We start from the raw sequence: 25,408 nt of genomic DNA on the forward strand, positions 1-25,408 counted from the left end.
CGCGCGCGCGCGCGCGCGCACACACACACACACACACACACACACACACACACACACACACACACACACACACACACACACCTGGTTCTGCTCACATTCCGGTTTTCCGCATCTCCAGGTGTTTAGCCTGTAGATGGATTTGACACGATATTGTAACCGGTGTGACGTCAGTCTGTGATTGAGAGAGAGAGAGAGAGAGAGAGAGAGAGAGAGAGAGAGAGAGAGAGAGAGAGAGAGAGAGAGAGACTCTGTGAGGAGGCTGCAGATCACAGTGGACCTGGAGGCAGCAGCTGCACCTCCTCCTCCTTCACTCTGCTCTCCTCTCCACCGGGCACCGAGCAGCCAGTACCGGAGGGGAAACGTGCAACATGCCCGCTGAGCAGCTCCAGCTGGGCCCGGTGTCGGTTTTTCCACTTGTGGAGGGATTTACGCGGACAAGCGGACGGAGACTCCTGGTGGATGCGAGGTGCAGAGAGCTGTAAGTTGCAGGCGGTACACTGGAAAACTTGATCTTCAGAGCAGATTTTGAGTTACGATGAACATGCTGTGGTGGAGGGGATCAGCCCGGGCATCTGCTGCTGCTGCTGCTGCCCGCCGCCGCTGCGCACCGTGACGCGCCGGGGAGCGCGGCGAGGACCCAGGTGGCTTCACCCGGAGAGTCCAGGCAGAAACAAAAACATCTGTGCAGCGATAAAATCTCCTCCGCTGTGGATTTGTCACTTCTGGCTATTGTGTGGTTTCATATCCCGGAGATGCCACCCGTATCTCGGCTCCATCCTCCTCTGGGTCGGATCGGGATGGATGAGGCTCAGTGAGGAGGCTACAGCCGGCGGATAATCACAGTTTGGACTTTCTTGCTCCCCGAGCGGCTCGCGGCTCTCCCTCATGCAGCTCCTCCGGCTGGCCTGGGCTCTGACTGCCGCCGCGGTCTGCTTCCTGCTCCTCCTGCTCCTCCACAACGAGATCCTGAGAGAAGGTACGGCTCTGCAGTTTGGGACGGTGTGTGTGTGTGTGTGTGTGTGTGTGTGTGTGTGTGTGTGTGTGTGTGTGTGTGTGTGTGTGTGTGTGTGTGTGTGTGTGTGCAGAGGGTCAATATCTCAGCAGGTCACCAAAGAGGTGAAAAGAAGAATCAATTATTATTCTGATTTTTTGCTTTCTGGGTGCGTTCTGTGTGCGCGCACTTGTGCGTGTTTTGCGCACATGTCGTCCAGTGTGTGTATGCATGCAGCAGCGGATGGTATGGTGATCGAAGCCGAGAGACGGGAAACAGATAAGACAGCAGCAAAAGCAGAAACACCAGCCTCGGGCCGCACCGGACCGGACTGGAGTGTGTCGCCCGGCTGAGGTGGTCAGGAGGCGCGCTGAGCTCCAGCGCAGGCCCGCTGGTTTTCATTGGAAGAATCCAGAGAGATTACAGACACTACTCTCTCACATCATGCTGCACACACACACACACACACACACACACACACACACACACACACACACACACACACACACACACACACACACACACACACACAGTTTTTTTTTTAATTAATTTTAATTTAAAAAACAAAAAACAAAACAAAACAAAAACTCGTTAATTAATTCCTTGATAAATAAAAGGATGAGTTTACTCACCTATCAGCATACTACTCGGGGTTGCTGTGGCTCAGGTGTAGAACCAGCAAACATACTTCACTACTCAACTACATTTATTTAATAAAAAAGAAAATATAATTAAAGAAACCATTCTGACATATTCTTCAGGGATTTGGATCAGATGATTCCTGAAGGTGAATTCACAAGTTGAGATCCAGTTTACCAGCTGCAACAATTAAGTGATGAACAATACAACAATAACTCAAATACAAAATATGATATACATGATCATTAAATGATGAAGAGGCCTACTTTTACTTTGGAATACTCACGTATTGATGTCAGTACTTACTAAGAGGGCAGAGTCAGTGAGAAGGTGAAGGTTCAGGTCCTCTTACCTTCCTTTCTTGATGGTTGATGCTCAGAGGTGAAAGATGTCCAGAACTGTTCGGGACCTCAGTACCACTGAGAGGTTAAGTGCCTGTGTGCAGACAGCTTTCACGCAAAACCCACCTTCAAAACCAGTCACGATCCCATTTCCAACTGGAAAACACATCTGCTAATGTTATATAAAACAACAACATACTTTCCTTTATGTAAATATATATGCTTCAAAATTGTTTGAAACTGCTTCTCCCGTCCGTGCTGGAGGGAACCTTTCCATAACTACAGGTCGTTACGCCAGCCGGTGTCAACACTGCTGCAGCTGACCCTCTGATGCTGAGTGTTGTGAGCTTTTTTTGGCAGGGAGTCGTTTTCCTGCAGAAATCTCCCACGTAAGATGTCACACAAAATAAGCTGTGATGTTTCATGATGTTCCATGGGTTGATCTGTAACTCATGTGAACTGCACATGCGCTTCCTTGCCTCCTAAACACACAGGGCTTGGAATGGGTGTGTTTCATTTATTGCTTTGGTCTTTTAGATTTGTGTCACAACCAAACCACTTTATTGATGTCACTCACGCCAAAGAGAGAACTGAATCCTACTGAATTCCAAACATTTTTTGTGGTTGGCTGACACATTGCCGTCACATTTCACATATGAAGCGAAGAAGGTTGCTGTTATAGTACCGGCAAGAAACACAGGACCCCTTCTTTGTTTCTTTCATTCTGCTGTGTGCACTGCCGTGATTGTTTGTCACCTCAACAGTAGATTAAAGTGAAAAAACTAATCACAGCAGCGTTAGAGTTTCTGACTGAGATTACATCATGAAGGACTTCAACTGTATTTGACTGCACTGGCAAAAAATCAGATACTCTGTGTTTGTGTTTTTGTGGCGGCTGGTCTGTTTAACAAACAGCCAGCCGTGGCGGTGGTGGTGGCGCAGCTGATTGTCAGCTGGACTTTCCCCAGAAGATGTCCCTGCACACATACCAAGCTTGGATGCCCAACTAACATTACTGATCTGCTGCAAGGTGATTTTTGCCAAGCAGGAGTGTAACCAAAGAAGAGCAGCGGCTGAAAAGGTCGCTGTGTTTATGAGGGGAAACTGCAGATCACCATCCCAGTATTAGCACCGCCGCTGCTGGCTGTTTGTTCTACCAATCAACCAATAACAAACTGCACATAAGCTACACGTTAAACAATCCCTGTGCCTGACTCAAACTGTTAACTCTTAAGCTTACGTAACAACCAATCACAGCACAGCAGGGTGTCCCTCCCCTGTCCGTCTGGCGAGTGCGTCGAACCAATTACATGATGTTTTACAGAGAGACGAGGACCAATAGAAGCACAGAGTTCTCTTCAGCTGTAAACATGATGAAGTGAAAGAGGAACATTTTTGTTGGTGCTGTGAACAAGCCCCCAGGAAGGGGGAAGTAGTGTAATACGTAAAAAACATTTTTAGCTTCGCGACACCCTCAAAATGACTTGTTTCACCATCAGAATTTGAGCCATTTGGTCCAATAAAATTTGAAAAAGTCTAGAAGAGCCAACAAGATTAAATAATTTAAGCTCTATTCATGTTAGACAGGCACTAAACTGGAAGTTAGCCGGCTCAGTCGGTGGAAGTCTAGTGCTGTACGGGCTCCACAACACGGATGATCCAAGTATTTTCATACTTGGGAAATCAAGCCTTTTGTGGCTTCAAAGCACCACTGAGCTTTCTGACGACTGAACGGTGCTCTGTCTGTCTCCTCTGTTTTAATGAAACACCCGTGACTGGAACATACTGTGGGCGCCATGTTTACATTCGTGTCCCTGGAAGGCAGCCCTTAGCACCGCCTTCCCAATAACGTCATGCAAATCATTTAAGTTGGCGAGCTATGATTGGTTGGGGACAAATGCTGTTTTTAAATAATTTTTTTCTCACTACACAATAAATGTTTAAAACTTGATTGTAAAATTTGATTGTATTATTTGTTTTGGCTTTTCTTTTCTTTTCTTCCTTATTGGTCCACCCCTCTTCTATACCAAACCTGAAATATAATTTGTGCTGCATTAGTGGTGCATATCGACAGAGCTGTTTTAATTTTGGATGCTTTTACTTTACAATGGATAACATAAATATATATGCATATTAACCTTTAGTTAGGTTACTGCAGCACAGGTCCATCTGTACAACATAAAGCTTTGTTTTTGTCCTGCAGCTCTTAAGTCCAGTTTGAGAATCAGAGTCTCATTTGCGCTTCGACCTACATTAACAGAATCAATGTAAAACTGCCCAGTGATCCATGTGGACGATCTGCTCGGCTTTTGCTTAAAGAGGACAGGAACAAAATCAAATCAAACAGTCTCCTCTTCCTTCCTTGGCTGCAGTAATGATCGTCCGTGATGGTTTTCGGGTGTCCTCGTCGGTTTGTCCGCAGCTCGTTATCTGAGCTTTCTGTAATGTTGAATTTATCCCTCAGAGAGAGGCTCTGCAGGAGAGCAGCTGCGTTAATAACTTCGGCAAATTCTAAATGCGAAGTGAAGAGGACAGTTTGGAGTACAAACACTGAATTAAACACGGGCTGAGTCAAAGAGTCAGACTGAGTTTTTAATTTAATGAAACATCAACCAAACTTTTTTTTTTTTTTCTGTTTATATTCCAGTCTGATCCTGCAGTTCTTTTGTAAAAGAGGCATGAAGGAGGCAGTGATGTTTCTCATGCATTTAAATGTAAAATCATCAGGATTAAAGGCCTGGTTGATCTACATTTTTAAGTCAACCATTAACCTTGACAGCAAAGGTCCTCTAACTTAACTCTATTGGTAATTTGATCCTAAACCAATGTGTTTCCCTCAATTTAACCGATCCAAACCTTAACTTTAGAGTGATCACATTGTAAAACAGATTTATTTTTACACAGTGAATGCTCTCTCTTACAGTTTAATGCAGAAAAGCATCAATTTGTGTTGGGCAGCTGCTTCTGACTCTCCCCCTTGTGTGCAGATGTTTCAGATAATCAGCTGCTGCAGAAAGAAGAAAATCATAAAAATCCAGCAGCTGCTCATTGAAATTCATCAGTCAGAGCTCAAACAGACTGAGCGAGGCAGGTTCGGGTCTCCCCTGATGCTGCAGGGACTATTATTTTGAAAAGACTGTCAGGTTAAGCAGGTGAAATATCAGATTAAGATTCCGTTAAAAAACACAAATGGGAAATGAAATTAACCCTTAGTCTCTGTTGTTATTGTCCTTTCTTCATTAATCGCCTCAGTGTGGAACGCTTTAATGAGCACAAACTACAGACTGAATTTAATTCCCTCATGCTCTCTGTTTACTGAGTTTCTCCTTTCTTTTCTCTGCCTGCTCACAAAGCTCATTTAGATCATGGAAACAAGCCTATTATGCAGCAGATACACTGTTGTGCCTGCAGTGTCGAAAGCTTACCTAAAGGAGCCTTCAGAGTCCAAATGAATTCTCAATGCTCCATTAAGCCGAGCATATATTCATGGGAATTATGAACACACTGCGTCTGAATGAGAGAGAAAATCAGCAGCTGAGAAGAGAAAGGGAAACACAAACAGAAATTAACGGAGCAAAAAGCTGCGGAGGGCGTAATTGGATTTGAATAAATTCATCCGGAGGAGGAACGTCAGTGAGTGATTCAACGCCGAGCACGACTGGAACTGTATTTAAAAATTTAAACACCCTCAACTGCACTACAATACACGTCCCAACCCTCAAGACAAAGACAAGATGATCAAACGCTGTGTGGCGGAGGAACCAGCACTGACACGAACAGACTTCACAATAAGAGTCTCTGCAGCAGCGAAGTCAGGATTTAAACTCAGGGAGCAAAGTCAGAAACTCAGGGGGCTGACTGCTTTCTGAAAAACTGCATTTAAAGCTGAAGAGTAAAGAGTCGATACGAGCATCATCTCAAGTGTTTCCGACAGTGTTCAAACTAGGAGATATCCACAAGTCTACTCAAGATAACGGTGCGTTTCATTTGGTTCGGAAGTTGGCAAAGGAGAGTATTTGTGAGCAAAACTTTAAAATCCGTGATCATTTGTACCTGAGTCACATCAGGTAGATCAGCAATTGTGGTTGTTTGACTGCAGGATCATTTGTGTTTCTGAGTGGTACTCGGCCTCAGATTAACAAGACCATTTTACTGTGCGTGTGTGTGTGTGTGTGTGTGTGTGTGTCCGCTTTCTATCCCCCCTGCCCTCTCTGTAACCCTACGTTAACCCTAGTCAAAAACATAACACAACATAAACATAAACGTAAACGAGGTCACCTCTGCAGATCTTTGCTGCAGTCTGGTTGGTAAAATGTAAGATAATCTCTGAGCTCTCCTACTGTCAGTGACTGGCTCCAGATCAGAGTAGAATCCAATATGACTGCGGCTGTTTGCTCCTCCAGAAGCTCTGGCTCTGCATCAGACTCCTCTAGTGATTTTTGATTGAGAGCGCTCCAGCAGTAGAGATTACACACTGTGCATTTATTTGGGTCTAATAACTGAGTTCACATCAGCTTCAAGGACCCACTTTGTTTTTTTTTGTTTTGTTTTGTTTTGTTTTTTTTAAGTCCCCCCTCAACCTAAACATTTCCCAACCTGTGAAGATGAGCGGATCCGATCAGCAGTGACACTGACTGACATGTGATCTCTCTTCAAAATAAGAGTCTCTGCAAAAAGGACCATAACAACAGCAGATGTTCTTTAAAAGGGTTAATGTAATGTCCCATTTTGTGTTTAAATGAATTTTAATCTGATATTTCGCCTGCTTAACCCGGCAGTCTTTTCAAAGTAAGAGTCTCTGCAGCATCACAGGAGATCTGAACCCGTTCAAGTCTGTCTGAGCTCTGAGCAGCTGCTGGATTTTATGATTTTCTTCTCACTGCAGCAGCTGATTATCTGAAACATCTGCACGCAAGGAGGAGACTGAAAAGCAGCTGCCTAACACAACCTGATGAGTTTCTTACAGTTATTTTATAAACATCTGTCTGTCTGTTTTTATTTCATTTACTCATTATTTTGATCCTGCTCAAGACTCACAACCAGGATTCACTGGTTCCTCAAGCTCCTCGTCGCCTCCAGAGACACATGAAAGCTCTGAACACCCCTGACAATGGTGGACTTTAATCACTTTCTGGGTCATGAGCTGGAGATGATGTGTTTGTTTTGGCGCTCGTCATGTCACTTGCTGTCATATATCTGCTCTCAATCATCATATTAAACATGCCCAACAGTAACACCTTTTTGCTTCCAAGCGGGTTGACTTTGCGTCCACCCTCGTGTTGGATTCTGTATTTGTTCTCCTGCTGCAGAGACTCATTAACCGTCTTCAGAGGATCAGAAAACAGCCGTCACATTGCGTCTAAACCAATTTCAGCCTCATCATTATTCTTCTGTCTTCACTCCCGGGACAAACACAGTGACTCCGGTTTTCCCGCTCTGTGATTGTTGTTCTTATTTTCAATTTGCTGGGAATTTACAGGAGATGACAGATAATAAAAGCTCAAACAGAAGCTATCAGCAACATGTCACTTTGTCTTCCTTCCTCTCATTCATAAATAGATTACATGTCAGCTGTGATTGAGAAAACAGCAGTCCGAGCAGAGAAAACAACGCATCGTAATTTCATTATTCTGCCGTAATGTGAGCGAGCTGTTTGCAGTCTTCACGCTGCGACGCGCGGGATTCATTCGGCCGAATCATAAAGTCAAATGAATGTTTTACTGCAGAGGCAAACCGCAGGGATCAGAGGGAGGAAATCAATTCCAGCATGAAGGAAGTCATCACAGCAAGTTTACTGCTGTAAGAGAGGAATGATGATGATAATAATAATAAAGTTATACAAGATATAAAAACTTGAATAAGACTTTGGGAGAATTTCTTTATGACAGTAATAAAAGGTTCCTGCAGGTTAGAGCCCGACCAACACGTCAGTTGGCGGATATTATCGGCTGATGTTGGTCTACTACAAAAAACCATTTGGTTTTAATGGACACGGTGCAAAAAGCAGTTCTTTGGGTGATTTTAGAATTATTAAATTATAACTGAAGTTTACTGTTTCAGTTTTGGTTCACAGATGTTGTTTCAAAGTGTTTGATAATGTCATTTGAGGGCTCACTGCCAAAAATATCGACTGATACTCTACGTCAATGTCTTTGACTTTTTTCCTCCCAGATATCAGCTTCAGCATCGGCCCCAAAGATGGCATGTGAGATGGCATGTGGGTTGGGCACCGCTGCAGGTGGACAAACTGCATTTTTCAAAATAGAAAGTTTTGAGTTCCAGGTGACCCGTAAAAAAAGGTGTTCATCAGCAGGAAAGTGGAACATCAGGATGAGGGGTCGACCCACATGTATTTATCATCTTTTAGAAATGAAGGAGGCAGATAACGGATATGCGGGGAAAATTTTTATTTGCAGTAAAAAGGAAAATCCTTGTGACAAGATTTTAGGTCACCCAGAGAAGGAACGAACCTCAGTTCAAGTTACCCGAGTATCCAAGTATAAGACTTTGAGGTACTTTACTTGTGTGTTTCCATTTTCTGCTACTTTATACTTCCTTTCCACTACATTCATTTAATAAATTGACGTACAACTTCACAGATTCAAATTTAATTTATTGCTTATAGGATAGGCATTGTGATGTGTTGCCAGTCAGATAGTGTTGTGGGCGGGACATTGTGTGAGTGGATGCAACAGAGCCAAAGTGGCACACACAGCACCAATACTGATGATCATGAGATGCTGAATATCGGCCCGACAGTCAGTCTATCCCTTATCAGGAGGTTTAGATTTGGAAACATGAACAAATTCAGACAAACTTCATTTTCCATGAGAACGCAAAAAAAACTTCAAGAGCATGAATGTTTGGTCTCGATCTTGAAAACTTTGAGGAAGTTTAACAAAATAATCTTAATAATCTGAATCTTCAGTTTCACTTACTAACTTTTTTTCTCTGAGACGTAGCTGCACATAGTTGGCAGAGGGGGGTGGACGTCCTACCCTCTGGAAAATGGATGTTTTTTGTTCACAAGTTATTTCATGACTGTTAAAAGACCACACATGTTATGCCCATCCTATTAACATGCTTTAAAGTGCAGTCGGTCGGGAAGCGCTGGCTCATAATTTGTGTCCACTCTCAGCTGTTAAACTCCTGCGGCCTTTTTCAGCTGAGTCCAAAGCTCTTCATGTTGCGCTCTTAAATTTGTTTTAATAATGAAAAAGCAGCAACTTGTCAAACATTTGAATAACAACAAACCTGCAGCTCCGAGCTTCAGTCGTCAGATTTCTTTTCTCTTGAAGATTGTATCAACAGATAGTTATTATTTTGAATTTAGCTGCTGTGTCTCTTTCATGTTTCCAGCAGACGCACGGTTCAGCCCTCCTCTCCCAGCATCCTCTGCTCAGACTGTCGAAGATGACAAACAATAACTTTTTTCATCTCGGTGTGCCGCAGCAGATGGAGAATTAAACAAGGCCGGTGATGAGTTGCAGCTAACGAGGAAACAGAGCCCATCGCTCTGCTGCTGTCTCTGGTTACCATGGGATACCTGTTAGCGAGCGGCGTCTCTTACATCATCTACATGCAGGCTGAATCCCAATTACTGCAGAAAGCTCCGGGGCGTCTCAATATCAGAAGCTCCGAGGGTCGATGATCTCTGGAGTGGGAAAAAGGAGCTGTGATGTTTCAAGAACATGCTGCAGCTCTGAAAGTGATACAGGTGATCTGAACTTTTATTTTTGTCACCTTTTAGACGGCAGATTAAAGGGCAAACTTGGGCAGCCAAATGAATCTGAACATTTTTGTGAGATGTTTTCCTCTGGAAGCTAATCTGGTGAGCTAACCGCAAACACACTTGACAGCAGCGAACACGACAGCATTATTCAGGCACTGTAGCTCTTTGCGTCGACTTTATTTTGACTCCTCTCCCAGGACTCTACATTATTTCATTCAATAAAGAGTTAATGAGGTTGGACAGTGGAGCGCTCTGAGCTCATTAGCCATGCAACTTTGGGATAGTAGGCTCCAGCATGCAAGTTTGCATCAGAGGTATATTATCACATTAGACTATGCAGGATCTCACTGACAGGAGGAGAGAGGTCACTAGGTTCATCTCAGCTGACTGTCCAGGGGCTATCAATAGTAGTAAAACACTGAAGTCACAAACAAACTATCTAATCAAGGCAGCAGCAAACCAGCAACTCTCATGTCCTGTGAGGTAAAATGACTGTATTTATCAAAGTAGTCTATGTTCATTAAAAAAAAAACACTTCCTCATGCACAAAACATGGGCTGGGTGGTTTCATGTTTCTCTCTCGCTAATTATTAATTCCTGTTGCAGAATGCTGACTTGGTTCTAGGCAGGGACAAATAAAATAAACTTCAGGTTTTCCATCCATTTCTTGTTGACCTCAGCCTCTCACTCGTCTGTGGTTTGAGTGTATAAGCTTCCAGCCATTGACCTTTGTGTTGGATCTGAATACTAGCAGAAAAGTGAAGGTTAAAAGCTTCCTCTACCCTGCATGTTGTGTCACTGGATTGCGGACTGTGACCTTTGACACTCTAAACATGAATGTACACAAACTGTTGATTCCACAGGGCTCACAGAGGTCTGACTGTCTGTATTCATCCATAGAGGAGGAGGAGGAAGAAGAGGAGGAAGAGGAGGAGGAAGAGGAGGTCTCAGACAGCAATGAGATAGTTTATTAGCTCCCATGTAGCCTGGAGGCTAACAGGAGGGGGTGAACACATCAGACAGAAAGCAGAAGTTGTGTTAATGCAGGCTGTCAGATGTAATTATGAGCTTCATGAAAATTGCAGAGCTTCAGCATGGAGAAGTGAGCAGTGTTTTTAAGATGAAAACTTCAAACTGTTAAATCTGCATTTCATGAATAAGAACCACTTACTACTTAATGTTTTCCATGAATCCTTCAAACTGGAGCTCACAGAGGTCCAGTTAGTCTAAAGCTGCTGTAGCTCTGCAGTTATTTTAATCCAGCTCCAGCATCCTTTTAAAAATGATCTTCACTGGTGGATATAATTGACAGAGTTAAAAAAAAAAACAGGAGCTGAACAGAGCGTTGAGGATGAGAACATTTTTTACATTTTATTTAAATTCAATAATTACCTCTATAAAGTAGTTTTCATCGTTAGTGGTGGAGTCCGCCATGCCTTTGCTCAATTCAAGTAACCCTCAGGGGATTCACAGGACACCATACAGCATGTAACCCAGGGTTACGTATTCCGTTGATATCAGCCACAGCTGATGCTAATAGGTTCAACATTTCCTACTGCTGCAGCTAAAAGCAGAAGTGTGTTATTGTGTAGCAGGGACAGGAGACACATTTGTCTGTGCAGTTGTGTCTGCAAAACAATGTTGAACATGTTGAACATTTTTTGTTCACACATAATTTTACATTTTCTGTTTGGCTGCACGTCAGCTGCTCTTCTGTACCATCTCTAACAAAGCAGCTGCTCAGAGAGTTGTTTTTTGTTTGGTTTTTTGGGTTTTTTTTTTTTTTTTTGTAGTAGTATTGAACCATACTTGCTGTTCCCATGGTAACCAAAAGTTCTGTCAAATGAACCTGGACTGAAAACAACAGTGACTTTAATGTGACTTTAAGATGCCAATAAGATGAGTGTTACTGGTCACTGTCTCATACTTATTATAATATATAAAGTGGCATGTTTTCCTCTGGAGTTTCAAACCTCTAGAAGCATTACGGAGCTGTTGTTCTGGCGATAAGAAGTCTGCAAGCTGGTGAACATGAATGTAAACAATTCTCTATTTAAGGTACCTTTAAAAGTTTGCTCAGCTAATCTTTATGTTTTGTTTTGTTGACTTCAAGACTTCATGTCTCGGTGGCTTTCATCAACATCACATCACCATCAGGCTTCTTTTCTTAAAACTTAAAGCTCCTCCAGGGCTGAGTAGTACTGTTTAATGTGTTAAAGTGGTTTAGTTCCCATCTAAATAATGTAACACCCTTTTGTAGGGAAGTACTTTGTTTCCATATTGTTTTGATTATGTAATTTCCCTATAGAAGTGTTGTTTGTCTTCCGGAGAGTCTAACAGACCTTAATCCTCCACCTGAACAGTAACTCATCTGATGGACATCAGCCAACAGAAACAACAACAACACTTTGTCTTTCACAAAGATGCTGCTGACAGCGAACGCCGCTCACCACATCAAAATCTCTCAGCTCCTGAGAGCTGCTGCTGCTGCTGTTGCATCATGTGTCAGCTGAAGCTTTTCACCTCCACAGTCTGGAGTTAAAACAGCTTCAGCTGGAGAAATGACAGAATAGATTTTTAAAAACACAACAGTCAACAAAGTGTATATGACAAGGGAGGCTCCTCTAGCTTTCACAACATACAAGGTTTGAAAAAAAAACTGCACAAACACATTGATGATTTTTTAATCCAACACAATCACAATGTGAGTGTGGTACGTTTCTGCAAAACCACAGAAAGTTTCTTTATATTGCAACTTTTTATAGTTCGGGTTGGATTTTCTATTCCTCTCTTGTCAGAACACTGTGCTTATGGTCTGGTTAGGTTTAGACAAGAAAACAACACTCGGTGAAGGAGAGGAAAACATCATGGCTTGGCTTAAAATCAATCAATCAATAAATGGGTGAAGATGGTCCAACTTTCCTGTGATAACAGATGGTTTAGACTCCACAAAAATGTCTGGAAAAGTCTGTTGGTTTTCTTAACAATATTCACTGGTGTAACTCAAGCTGCGGTTGGCAGTTCGGCAGCCTTGTTGGGTGATGTGGTAAGGGTTCACTTTTCCCCACACACACGACCGTGTTTTGGAATTCTGTCCCCTATTTGTTAAGGTCTGGTTGGATGGACAATCTTCCTCCTGGTGATCGTCTTTTTTTGTCTTGCTAGGAAATTTTCCACTTATTTAACCATTTTCCAGGCTGATAGAAATAGAAAGGAAATGACTTGATGCTCTATCGGAGATGATGTTGAACCTTATCAGTGATTTGCGTTTCTTAGGCAGACTCATCTTCAATGAGCTGCTGCTGTTTCTGTTCTGGTTGTTCTCCCGCTCTGACCCCACTGACCTCCATATTTCTGGAGAACTGTTCCCTCAGTTCTGCATGCTCTGAGGTCCTGGTTGTTGTGGGTCCAGTCCTTTCTGAAGACGGGAGGGTTCATGGCTCTTTCACGACAGTTCATCAGCATGCAGGGGGGCCTTGTGCTGTCACCAAATACACCTCCCCTAAACTACTGAGGCTTCCCGCCTGAGTCACCCAACATTCATCCTTCCATGATTCAGTTTCTGCCTCAGCTGAATTAAGTGAAGATTTGAATGTATCCACATTCCCAGAGTCTATGGTATTTCTTTAAACTTTTATCACAGCTGGCAGCATGGCAGTGTCGGGCCATATTTAAATCATTCTTGACCTATTGAATTTATGATTTTGTTTATACTTTCATGTCACCAAGAAGATTAACCCTGCTGCGGAGGTCTCCTGACTTGTCCTGTGTCATTGAAAAAAAAGAAAAAATCTTATAGTCTCTGACAGAATACCTGCAGACTCCAATTATCATCAGCTCTGCTTTGTGTTTAATGCCATTTTGATGAAAACACTGTGCAGAGCTGCTTGTGTTGTCTCGATGAGGTTTAAGAGGAGGTCCAGTGGTTTTGAAAAAGTTTGGAAAGGTCCCTGAGGAAGTTGGGAAAAAGTTTTAAAGATTTGACTGTGTTTGAAGAGCTTGCAGGGTTCCTTGGGGAGGTTTTACCTGTTCTTAAGGAAGTTAGAAGATCTTGAAAATGTTCCAGGGTTACCTCAAGGACTTCCCTGAAAAGCTGTCAGCTGTCTTGGAAGATATTACAGGGGTCTCTGCAAAGGTTTTCAATATCGAAGAGGGCTTGAGCAGGTTCCAGGCTTTGAATAGATGGTTGTAGAAGTTTTGGAGGACTGTATATCCCTGAATGTTTTCTGTGTATTCTGTGGAGATTCCAACTGTTATTGAGTTGGTTTAAGACGGTTTGAGATGGCTTTGATTGAGAAGGTTTAAGAGATCACAAAAAGGTCCCAAGGGTCCTTGAGAAGGCTTCATAGACCCTGGAGGTTCAAACATCTTATGAAGGTTTCAGAGGTGCCTCAAGGAGATCGTGGAATTCCCTGAAAAGCTGTTGCTCCATGAGGAGCCATAAGAGGTCTTTAACAGATTCCAGCATTCATTGAAAGAGGTTCCAGAAGTCATTGAGGAGGTGTGAGATGTTAAGAGATCATGAAAAGGTCCCAAGTGTCCTTGAGAAGGTTACAGAGCTACATGAGGAGGTTGTAGAGCTCAGTGCAAAGTCATTTTTAAGAGGTGGCAGGGGGCCTAGAAGAAGGTCCTCGCCTTCAGGAGGTTTATGGTGTCTTGGTTCCTGGGGCCCTTGTGGCAGTTATAGTGATCCTCAAGGATGTTTTCAATGTCCTTTACAAGGTTCTAGAGATCCTTAAAGAGGCTCTAGAATTTCTTGAACAGGCCATGGAGGTAATTGTATGTTATTAGTGAAATCAGTACTTGACACATCGACTGCAGTTTGATTAAATCTCTGGTTTAGAGTTTGAGGAGAATAAATATGACTTTAAACAGATGCCTGTCAGCCTATCAGAGAGCAGGATTCTGTTTCCATGGTTACTCTGGTATGATTTATGTAAAATACTGGATGTGTGTGGATGTGATCAGTGTAGTGACAGATTGACTGACGTGCAGCAACAAAACTGACAGGAAATAATCAGCTGTGAGTCAGTTCAGACGTCCAGCAGCCGTCAGTCAAACAAACTGTTTTTTGAAACTCGTTCCGCTTCGCAGCTGCAGTGAGGAGGAGTTCTTCCTCCTGACTCACCTCAACTTACACCAGCATCTTATTTCACAGGCCTTTAATCGTCATATTTCAGCTGAGACCGAGGACAGAAGAAAAAAAAAAAACTGTTTATTAATGTTGTTGTTTTACACGCTCCTTTTTCTATCAATAATAATTTCGTGAACTGAACCTAATTCTGTTTATTCAGGAGAAGTTGACAAAAAAGGATTTTATTTTCAGTCGGCCTGTAAACTGTGCTCCGGTTTCAAACTGCAGCAGTTTGTCAGAAGTGACACTAATGAGGGAAATAACAAAATAAGCGAACGTGTCTCAGGGAGAAAATAGAAAACAGCAGGAAAATACATTTTCACACACTCAGGGAGCTAAGAAGATATTCCATTATTTTGGCAAAAAAAAATGAATGTAAATGAGGAGAGTAATAGAGTTTCAAGTGCAAGCTAAACCTCCAGTTCTTTCTCAAACTTTCTTTGGTGTCGTCAGTTTTTACCACTCAGTTCAATGCAGTCATACAGTGAGCCTCATGTAACACCTTGTGGATCAGTGGACGAGCGCTGTAGCTGTATGTTGACAAACAGTTAAAACATACAGTATGTTAATGTGATTTGCTTCCTCTGATCCCTCAGGTCAGCTGGCGGCAGGGACCTGTGAGATCGTCACTCTGGACCGGGACAGCAGCCAGCCGAGGAGGACCATCGCCCGTCAGACAGCCCGCTGCGCCTGCAGGAAGGGACAGATCGCCGGGACGACACGAGCCAGACCGGCCTGCGTTGACGGTAAGATGCCCGTTGTCCTCTGATGGTCGCTGCCAACTGGAACTGTGCATTAAACCGTCAGTTTGTCCACGTCCATCTTGACATGAACCCTTTACAAGTTGCTTTGAAAAATAAATCTGTTTCCTGATGGTCAAGTATGTCAAGCTGATGACGGTCTAAGGAGCAAAACTTTCATTAGGTCATGGATAAAAAGAAATGTGTTGGGGTATTAGAGACACACACAGGCCCACAGGTATGATGGATCATTAGGACCACTGCTGGGAAAAAGATTTGTTTCTGGAACCCAAAATATTGTGTAGAAGAAGTCATTTTATGAGAATAATTTGTCATGAGAATAATTTACAACATAATAACTAAAAATATTTGGATATCTTTTTTTACTAAGTACAGTTACTTTTTAAGACTGTTGACAGTTTCTTTCTTCTCCTAAATCTGGTTAATCTCTTCATCAGTCTTTTTTTTCCCTTTTTTCTGGAAAACTCAAATCATCCATACGATCCAACTATTCTGCAGCTCAAATGATCGGGGAAAATCCTCTTAACCTGCTGAAACGAATTCTTCTTATTTACTGAACAAACACGTTCCTGACTCAACAACTGTCGGGACACTGGAACCATTGTTACCGAGCGAATCATCAGATTCTACTGAACAGTTCTCAGCTCACTTCAACTTTCTTCTTCTGTGGTAATGTTGCTCAGCTAGTTGCAAGGAGTTTAGGCACAATATCTACTTTGGTTTTGGGTTTGGTTAAAATGACTACTTGATCATAATTAGGGGACCTTCAGTATCATCTCAAAAGGAGTAGGCACAATGGAAACACAACGATTCGATTAGCTTTGATATTGCCGATCACCTGACTTCCTTTTTTTGCGTTCGTCATCAATACAATACTTCCTAGAGGTCTTTGTCACCTGAATGTGAACAAACTTCACTTTATAAATGTTGCTAATCTTCACAAACACCAGTTGGATGTCTGATGTGTTTGTTGTATCTTTGAGGGTAAATTGAGAGTGAATTAATGTTATTTTCAGGGGAGTGTTGTTTCATTGTGAGCTGAGATGCCATCAGAATGCTGAGCCCTCTCTGAAAGTCACCGTCAGCTCGCAGCTTGAGCCTTGAACTTCCTAAAGGAGGCAAACGCACACACACCTGCAGCCTCCCTCTAAATCCTCCACATCTCTTCATCTGGACGACGAGGTTCAGAAAGTCACGGCCCAGATGGGAACAGCCCAGAGTTGCATTTCATTTCATCACCGGCTGTCTCTTTCCTTTCTCTTCCTATTTCTCTTTCTGCCATCTGGAAAACAATGGCAACAGCTGGAGGGACACTGCAGGGATTTGCAGGCAGGGACTGTGAACAGTTGCTCAGCCGAGTTAAAGAACCGCCGCCGTCTCTCCTGCTGCTCTCTCTTCAGTAAAGCTTCAGTTGAACAGAACTTCAAATGTTTTTTTCCCCCCCTCAGATTCGTCTTCAGATAGATGTTTCCTCACATCAGCAATGATTTCCTGTGGTCAGGATGAAGGACACACGATCCCACATCATCACATCAAACAGGATGTGATGAAGATTGCGTTTTCGCCTCATCAGCAGAAAAACTTCATCTTGTCCACTGAAAAGGTTTGAGCTCTGACTGAACTCTACTGTCGGACTGCAAGGTGGAGAGGTGTCTATACTATGTTCATCTGAAGTGACCTTTTAAATCCAAGCAGACAGATTCAAGCTAATTTCCAGAGGGAAAGTCTGCTTTTACCTACAATAAACAGTGTTGACAGAGCTAAAGGATGGCAGATTCTCCCCACTTCCAGCTTTTTGTTGTACGTTCTTTTTTTTTTTTTCTTATTTAATTCAGAAAAGATGTTGCCTCACAAATCTTACAGAGGGATAGTTTGCGGGCCGGGACTGAACAGGTTAAAGCTTGTGTTGTTGGAGCTGAATTAAAGTTCGTGTTGTCAGTGATCGGAGCTGTTTGAACGTGCTCTGCTGCTCTGGGAGGATATTTTCAGCTGCAGACTCGATGTGAGAACGCTGCTGATGGCTGCGACCTGTTTTCCGAGCTCAGAGACTCATCAGCAGCTTCCTGTTTTTTCCTCCCTGAACATCTCAGAAAAAGGAAAACCAAACCTGCACAAACTCGCAGTGACCTCCTGTTGGCGGTGGATGACCCGGAGGTGCTGCCGGTTGTTAAGCAAGGGGGATGTTGGGCTAAAAACTCTAGAGCTGAAAAGGGAAAAAACTCCATGTTTTACATAGACCGTAGCTAATAAATATTGAGGCAATATGTGGACAAAAGTATGTGGACAGCCAGTCGTTCTCTTCATATGGAATACTTTTGTGGAAATATACATTCTCTTGGTGATATTGTTCATTTAATAGAGACGCAAATACAAATGTTAACGATGAACAAGGTGACAGAGCCTGTAATAATTGTCCAACGGTAAGAATTGTATTCAGTGCAAACTTTAGCCTTCGTCTGAGTTTCTCTGTGACCTTTACGGAGCCTCATGTTGGTATTTGAGTCGATTTGTGTTTACTGCTGCAATCTCAGGTAACATAAACTCCAAAGTCTCTTCAGCGTTTCACGGAGAAAAATAATGGTGTTTTTCAGATAAAATACAACTTTATTCAACCCAAGGGACATTTTTGGGGGAGGCATGAAAAGTCACGTCAAAAAACAGAAGCAAATGTGTCTCCAGAACGAGGTAAACAACTGTTCAGTATTCAGATCATTCACTTCAGCAAAAGTTGCATTAATACAAATGGTCTATTGTTACGTTGTTGGAAATGATTATTGACACATCATCAGATGTTCTTTAATGTTGTAGGTGCTATTATATACATATTTTATTAGAAGTTCCTATGTTTTTTAAGTACATATTTATACGTCAAGAGTAAAAGAGCAGTTGTTTTTGTTTTGTTTTTTTTACACAATTTTTTTTTGCCGTATTTATTAAGACAGTATTTCAATTCACTGAGCAGGAGTTTGACAGAAAACAGTCAGAAGTTTCCTGGAAATGAATTGACCAGCTATTATTACCTGCTTGTTAGAAAAGATCAGAATATTCAGATACATTTAAATCCGATGCTTAACTTACTTTTGACATTTCCAGACCTGAAAATGTGAGTGTTACCTTTTTTTCAATGTTTGTTTTAAATCTTAAAAAAGTGAAGGAAAAAAATCATAGCAACAAACAACTAAACAACTAAAAAATGTGGCATTTTGAAGGAGTTATGGATCAACCATGCGTCAGTAATAAAAGACTCAAAGATAACTGTAAAATCCTTTATCCAGGTACACAAACATTTTTCAGCTAAACAAGAGATATTAGAAATAACTTTGCCTAGATTATATTAATATATTTCTTGTAAATTTTCCCCTGCAGTTGAAAATACATCCGTCTACTCTTGTGGACATTATGCACCAAAGGCATTATTCTGCCAGTTGGACCTATTTAGACATAACTGGGCCTTGTAGACTTAGATACAATCTACAAACTCTTTAATATTGATGTCAGATAGCCTCAAATAAATATTAATTGAAATGTTAATTACTTCATGATATTGAATAAGACATACAAAATAAGATAAGTAAGATAAATAATCAAAATATGCAGAATGGAGACATTTATTCCCAGAAGAGGAGAAAATGTAAACAAAATATTTCAGTAAAATCTGGATAAATGTATTTCTAGCAGTGCATTTAGTTGAAATAGTTTAGTTTAATTCTTATTTTCTGAGCATAAGATGATTTAACAGTTATCCCCGGTGTACTTCGTGCTCCTTGTCCTTTCTCTGCCATGTTTGATTTATGATGCCATAACTCAAAATGATAAAACGATATGCAGACAGTAATCAAATAAAACTGTGGACAAGGCTTTTTGGATCCACTTCATGGTGATTTGGACACAGTACCTAAACTTATATGGTTACAAATGTCTTCTAAATATCCATCAACTTTAGTGGACACCATGCATGAAACACTTTATTACTCATATTTCTTTCTTTACAACACATTTTCATAGATGCACCTCCTTATTTTAACAGATAGCAAATAACTAGATGAATGAATAATACATTTTTTAAATATGTTAATCGAGCAGGCACAGCAATGTGTTTCTGTGATGGACAAATTTCTGTCTTGTTTTATTTAATCAAAACAGCTTTCCAGATCTTTCCACTGTGTGTGGCGTTCAGAAAGCCTTGAATAAAACTCAGACCTCTATTTTGATACGGCTGACCTTTCCAGTGCCGACGAGAACTGCATGTTGGTATTTACGTCAGTTTGTATCTGCTCGCTTTGCTTCGTGCTGTTCTGCTGTTGAAATCCACCAGCCGGGCTCAAGGGAAGAGATCAGACCGTAGTCAGTTCATATCTGTCCTCTGAACATAGCTAAGGTCTGGCTCGGCTGCCCTAAACCGTGGGTTTGGGTTGCGGTTCCGGTGTGGAGTTCCCACTGTGAGCGGGATAATCCCAGCATGCACCGCAGGAAGTCACACTGTACTTATCACACAGAGAGAACCAACATGTTTACAGATACGGAAACTCAAACAGGATGGAAATGTTTAATTAACTCTGGTTCGAAAAGCATGGCTCTGTCTCTAACTTTGATTTTAAAAAGCTCCTGCACATAAATGTTATCCACCCCCTCTGCTTTTTCACACCTCATATAAAACAGAAAGATGCTACTGATTTAGAAAATCGCCCACTGCTGTTTTGAGTCAGACATTAACGCTATCAGACTCTCAGCGATGAATTAAGAGAAAAGGCCAAACAGCTGTTCATAGTGAACGTATAGTGGGAAAAAAACAAACAAACAAGAGATGAAACCATTCTGCTTCTCAGCAGGTGGAGATGAACTGAAAAGGGCAGAGAGGTGGTGCGTTCAGGGACTGTTCGATGTTCAGGAGTCTTAGTGGTGTTTTGACCTGCTCTGATCTCAGACGTGACGACAGAATGGAGGGGGAAAACATACGGAGGGAGGAAAGGAAAGGAAGATGAATTATAGACACAGCAGATATTTTTCACAGAAGAAAAAGACACATTTTCTAGTTTTAATGATTTCTGCGTGTCAGTATTATGATATTTATCTCAGAATAAATTGAAGAGATCTACACGAGAACAACAAAAACAATTACACCATGCCACACACTTAAGTTCACTTTTATTTTGTGGCAATAAAATGTGTATATGGAGAAACTATTTTGGAATTCCTGTGAGAAAAATGATCCCGTATGTAAAAGATAAAGGTTTTCTATTCTCCTTCTTCATTTAAAGATTTTGATCTTATAATTGTAATCCTACTTAAGCTAAATTGCAATCCCTTATAACTCAAAGGGGAAACATCTCCTTTTTTGTCTGTGTCAAATACAATGTGCTTCTGCAGAAATATAAGTGAGACAGATCCTCAGAAAAGAAGACATTTAAAGAAGGACAAAAGGAAACAAGTTACGAACAAATCGAGAGGATCAAGATTAGACGAAAAGATGATTAAAAAGAGAAAAGCAAAAATGAGAGTCAGCAAAAACGGAGCCAGAAAACAAGGGAAGATAACAAAAGAACAGAAATGCTCATCAAACTCTATCTGCCTGTTCTTTAAAAGAGGAACGATGGTCACTGTTTTCACTTCCTGTTTACACCGCAGCACAGTTTTTATTTTCTTCCATCTGTTTGTTCTCCGCCTCGTTTCCTCTTTGTTTGTCCCTCGTTCTTTTGTCTCCGCTCCTCTCGTCCTTGGGGGACGAAGTGGCGTCCCTCCTTCTGGACGGCGTGTTTGATGAATGAAGCGATTACAAAATGGCCTCCTCTCTTTTTCGGATAAATGAACTGCGCTGAGCGGCAGCGGCGGCGGATGGATCTGCGTTGCGGTCGTTCATTAATCAGCGCAGTGATGCAGCGCTCGCAGGTGTTCAGGTGTTCACCGATACCTGAGATTAATCCTCAACACCGTTTGTTAATGTGAGAGTCTGTTCTCTGGTTCTGACTCTTTTCTATATTTAACACCTGAAAACACACAGACTCCGTTTCTTTGCGGGTTCAGTCCTCGGCTCCTCCGCGTGTTCAAGTGACCTTGAGCAAGATACTGAGCCCTAAATTACAGGAATGATGGAGATTCTTTTCACACTTCTACAGTTTAAGGGTTTTGAACAAGACAAAAGGCAGGAAAAAGCAATTTATATGAAAACAGTCACTGATGTTGTGACTGTGATAATGGGTTTCGTGCTCCCTGAGCCTACCAAAAGGATGCTCCACCACTTTTTTTCCCCGTGTGAAAAAATGTAATACAGCTCACACACTCCTGTCAAAATTCACAAAGTGTACATTTAAAGAGTGCTTGAAGTAGGACTATCACAATATCAGATCTTCACTACGCGATTATATGGGCCAGATAAAAATGATGCTCTTGAGGTATCTACAAAGAATTTAAGGAATCCAAAAAGCTCTGGCACTGGAGACACAACTTTTTCTCTCCTTACTCTGGTATGTCATATTTGAAGTGATTTTGCCTGGCAGTGGAAGCCACATACTGTGGTAGTATGTCGCTATATTTACTGCATCTTTTCCCTCTGCTTTGTTTTTGCTTTTAGTCATCAGTGGCAACCAGCATTTAGGTACATTGCCCCAATCTGCAAGGCACAAGGTAGACTTATTTATCATTTTTAAATGGCTTTTAAAAATAGAAATGAGGGTTTAGTGCTGGAGCCCTGCTACATCTATTTGGAGTGTTGAGAAAGAGTTCAGGAGGACCTGGCCTGAGGAGTGAACTGCTCTGTAGTATACTGGTATGGCAGGTGGCAGCAGAAAGAAGCAGAACTGATTGAAGACGCTCTGGATTATTTACACAATGTTATCATATGTTTGTTATGAACGTGATGACCTCAGAGATCTGAATAGTTCATACTTTTTGGTCCTTGTTAGGACTCAGGCAGCAGCGTCCCGAATTAGTTGCAGCTGTCTAAAGGATTTTTTTTAAAGGAGTCCTGTAAAGACACCATCACAATAGTAAGGCAAGGCAAGTTTATCTGTGCAGCACAACTGAAGAGAACTGTCCCCTTTAATATCAAATGAAACACATTTGGATCCAAATATTTATTTGACAGAACTGTTTCCAGTCCTGGTTGAACATTTTGTCCTCCAGTCTGAACACTTCCAGCTGATTTCAGGAAACAGCAGCACTTACAGCCTCGCAGTGAGGCATCTGCTGAAACGTACCGACACCACAGAGGTAATGGAGGTGTTACAGAGGGAAGCGTGCGGCGTGCTCACTCAGCGGAGGCGTCCTGGGACGATGGAGAAAGGAGACGAATCAACAAATGCGGCGGCCGCTGTCGGCTTCCATCCTCGTCCTCAGCAGGAATCTTGGAGGAGCTGTGATTACACGTCGTCCTCTCAGAAACTAACAGGGCGCTGCTGTTTCCTGTCGCTCTGCTGTCTGACACCGTTCATTGTGTCTCAGGGGGAATCTGAGCGCGCTCAGTGCTGCACCGCTGAGCCACAGGGAGAGAAGTGGTGAAAGGTTTCCATACAAACCTGAGCAGCACGAGACACACACACACACACACACACACACACACACACACCGGGCAGCAGGGATATTAACAGGATTATCAGTGTTGAGGAAGCCAACTACAGCCAAGTGTTCCTGAGCCTATGTACTAATATTGTTTATACAATCATATGTTTCACAAAGTGGGAGACCTTTGGTGTTGATCCAGCTAAAGGATGGGCATTAAGGGATCTTTATGGAAAAAATCTGGAGTAGGTAGGTGGCTGGTATCTATGTGTCGGTACAGTTTGATGCAGGTCTGCATCAAATTCTCTTATTTTATTATAAGACAATGGAGATTATGATTCCAGCAGCATTGTTTCGCTGTCCTTGTGGTTCACTGTTACAGATGTGGGGAGTATAAATGCTTATCAAGGAAGGTTAGGATTAAAAGTGATACAGGGCTATCAAGTTTTAATCAGTTTGTCCTTGTAGAGTTTCATCACATGTAACTTTTTTTCAGTTTAAACAACTTTCTCCAACCAAACTAAATTCCTCCATCGGGTATCTGTGCTGTAATTCAGCTAGTAATTGGCAGCTTACAAAGCCCTCTTCCCCTCCAACACTGGGGATTGTTGACAGTAGGAATGTTGATGACATTATCAGCAGAGAAGAAGAGCTGTGACCTTTATATTTGCTCTATGCAGCGGCAGTGAGTGAGTGAAGTTTATGCTCTAAGTTCCCAAAAAAGTTGTGTTCAATACATGTACTCTACATTCTCCTAGAAATCCCACAATGCAATGCTTCAGTGCACTACATTTTATTTTATATAGATCAAATTACAGTTACACCTGTAAGCGATGACACATAATGACAGTGACTGTCGGTAGCCTCGGCTTACCTCTAGCTTGTAATATTCCTCACACATTTGTGTAAATGTTAACCTGAATTCTAAAAATTATCTTTCATAAGCTGTTGAAGCATTTCCTCTGTCGGGAGCAGGACTGCTCTCTCTCCATCTTGATAGAGGTGTGAGCCATGTGAGAATTTAATTAAGTATCATGGCTGAGAGGAGCAGCTCTTCAATAGGAAATTGGTCTGATAATTGGGGCCTAACGGGCTATCACAATCACACCACTGCTCTGCTGCTCCGATGGGAGGACTGATTACCTGGTTATGTATTACAGACTTTCATTTTCTTCATCTTTCCCCGGGCTCTGTACGGAGCGTAATTTAGTTTGGGGAATGAGAGCGAGGCCGGAACGACGGGAATGATTCGGCCAGTAAAGTGTCACACAAACAGCCGGAGATCTTCGCGAGTGGGGAATTCATTTTCAAATGAGACGACAGGAGGAGAGAGGCTGGACACAGGATCAGCTGGCTGGCCCGACAGCCGCCACGAGTGTGTGTTTGTGACTGCACACAGAGCCTTTTATGGGTTCTCTGGGTAAGAAAATGTGTCGCTGGTTCACAATTCCTCAACTGGAGATGTGTTGTCCTGTGTTAGATTACATTACCTCTCAGTCATAACCTACCTCCCAACTTTTGGGTTTGTTCAGACGCTATCCTGCCCTGGCACTTAGACATCAGCAAAGTTACCTGGCCCGTCTGCCTGCAAATGCTGATATTTAATCAGATTCTGGGTTGCCAGGTTGAGGTAACAAATGGGTTGGAATTGAATGTAGTGTGTGAGTTAACGAGAGAAACCGTGTTGACCATGAAATACTGGATAAACCCAGGAAAAACAGGTGTTGGCAGGTTATTTTGAGATGTGCTGCGTTATGTCATGTTGTGTTTATTATGGAGTGTAATGACACTTTATATAACATTGTGTAACACTTGATTGTGTTACAATGCTGCATATTACCGCCATTTTTTTTTTTTACAGGTTAACTGGCGAATCTGTCAGTTTGGCATTGTGGCATCAATACTGTTGTAGACTAAATGATTGATTAAACTGTTATCACCAGAATTGATACTCAGCATTTTATTCAGTGTTTCATTCATCTAATGTCATTGCTTGAATCTGTGGTTTTGTTATTTATTGTTTTTTTATTTTAAAGTAATATCCTCCGTGTCTTGCTGCACTTCACATTTCCTTCCTTTGTCTAAGTTTCCTACATTTGCGATTGCCTGGCCGTCCCTGACGTGTTTCACCTGCGTCCAATTATCACTGCCGTCTTTTTGTGCTCCTTGTTCTCTTCGTCAGTTCATTAAGTTTCCCTGTTCCTGTGTCTCCCGCTCCCATCTCTCTGTGATATGTATCATGCTTTTTATTACTGATTCTCTGTGTTACACGTGGTTTGTAGCCCTGCCTTTTGATTTTGCATTTGCTTTTGGTTT

At 42.1% G+C, this 25,408-nt stretch overlaps 1 protein-coding gene across 6 annotated transcripts in view; it reads left to right on the forward strand.

The window, feature by feature from the left end:
* The first annotated feature begins 265 nt into the window (after window positions 1-265).
* LOC119023686 (chemokine-like protein TAFA-5) overlaps window positions 266-25,408 on the forward strand; it is a 36,754-nt gene continuing 11,611 nt past the window's right edge. For 2 of the 6 annotated variants that reach the window (XM_037105773.1, XM_037105771.1), the window contains exons 1-2: window positions 266-976; window positions 15,434-15,583. In XM_037105773.1, coding sequence (XP_036961668.1) covers window positions 886-976; window positions 15,434-15,583 — 241 coding nt within the window. In that variant the 5' untranslated portion in view covers window positions 266-885. The other 4 variants (XM_037105770.1, XM_037105772.1, XR_005076312.1 and 1 more) reach the window with 4 other exon arrangements.

This window comes from Acanthopagrus latus, chromosome 8, assembly GCF_904848185.1.
Source record: "Acanthopagrus latus isolate v.2019 chromosome 8, fAcaLat1.1, whole genome shotgun sequence".
Classification (NCBI taxonomy): Eukaryota; Metazoa; Chordata; class Actinopteri; order Spariformes; family Sparidae; genus Acanthopagrus; species Acanthopagrus latus.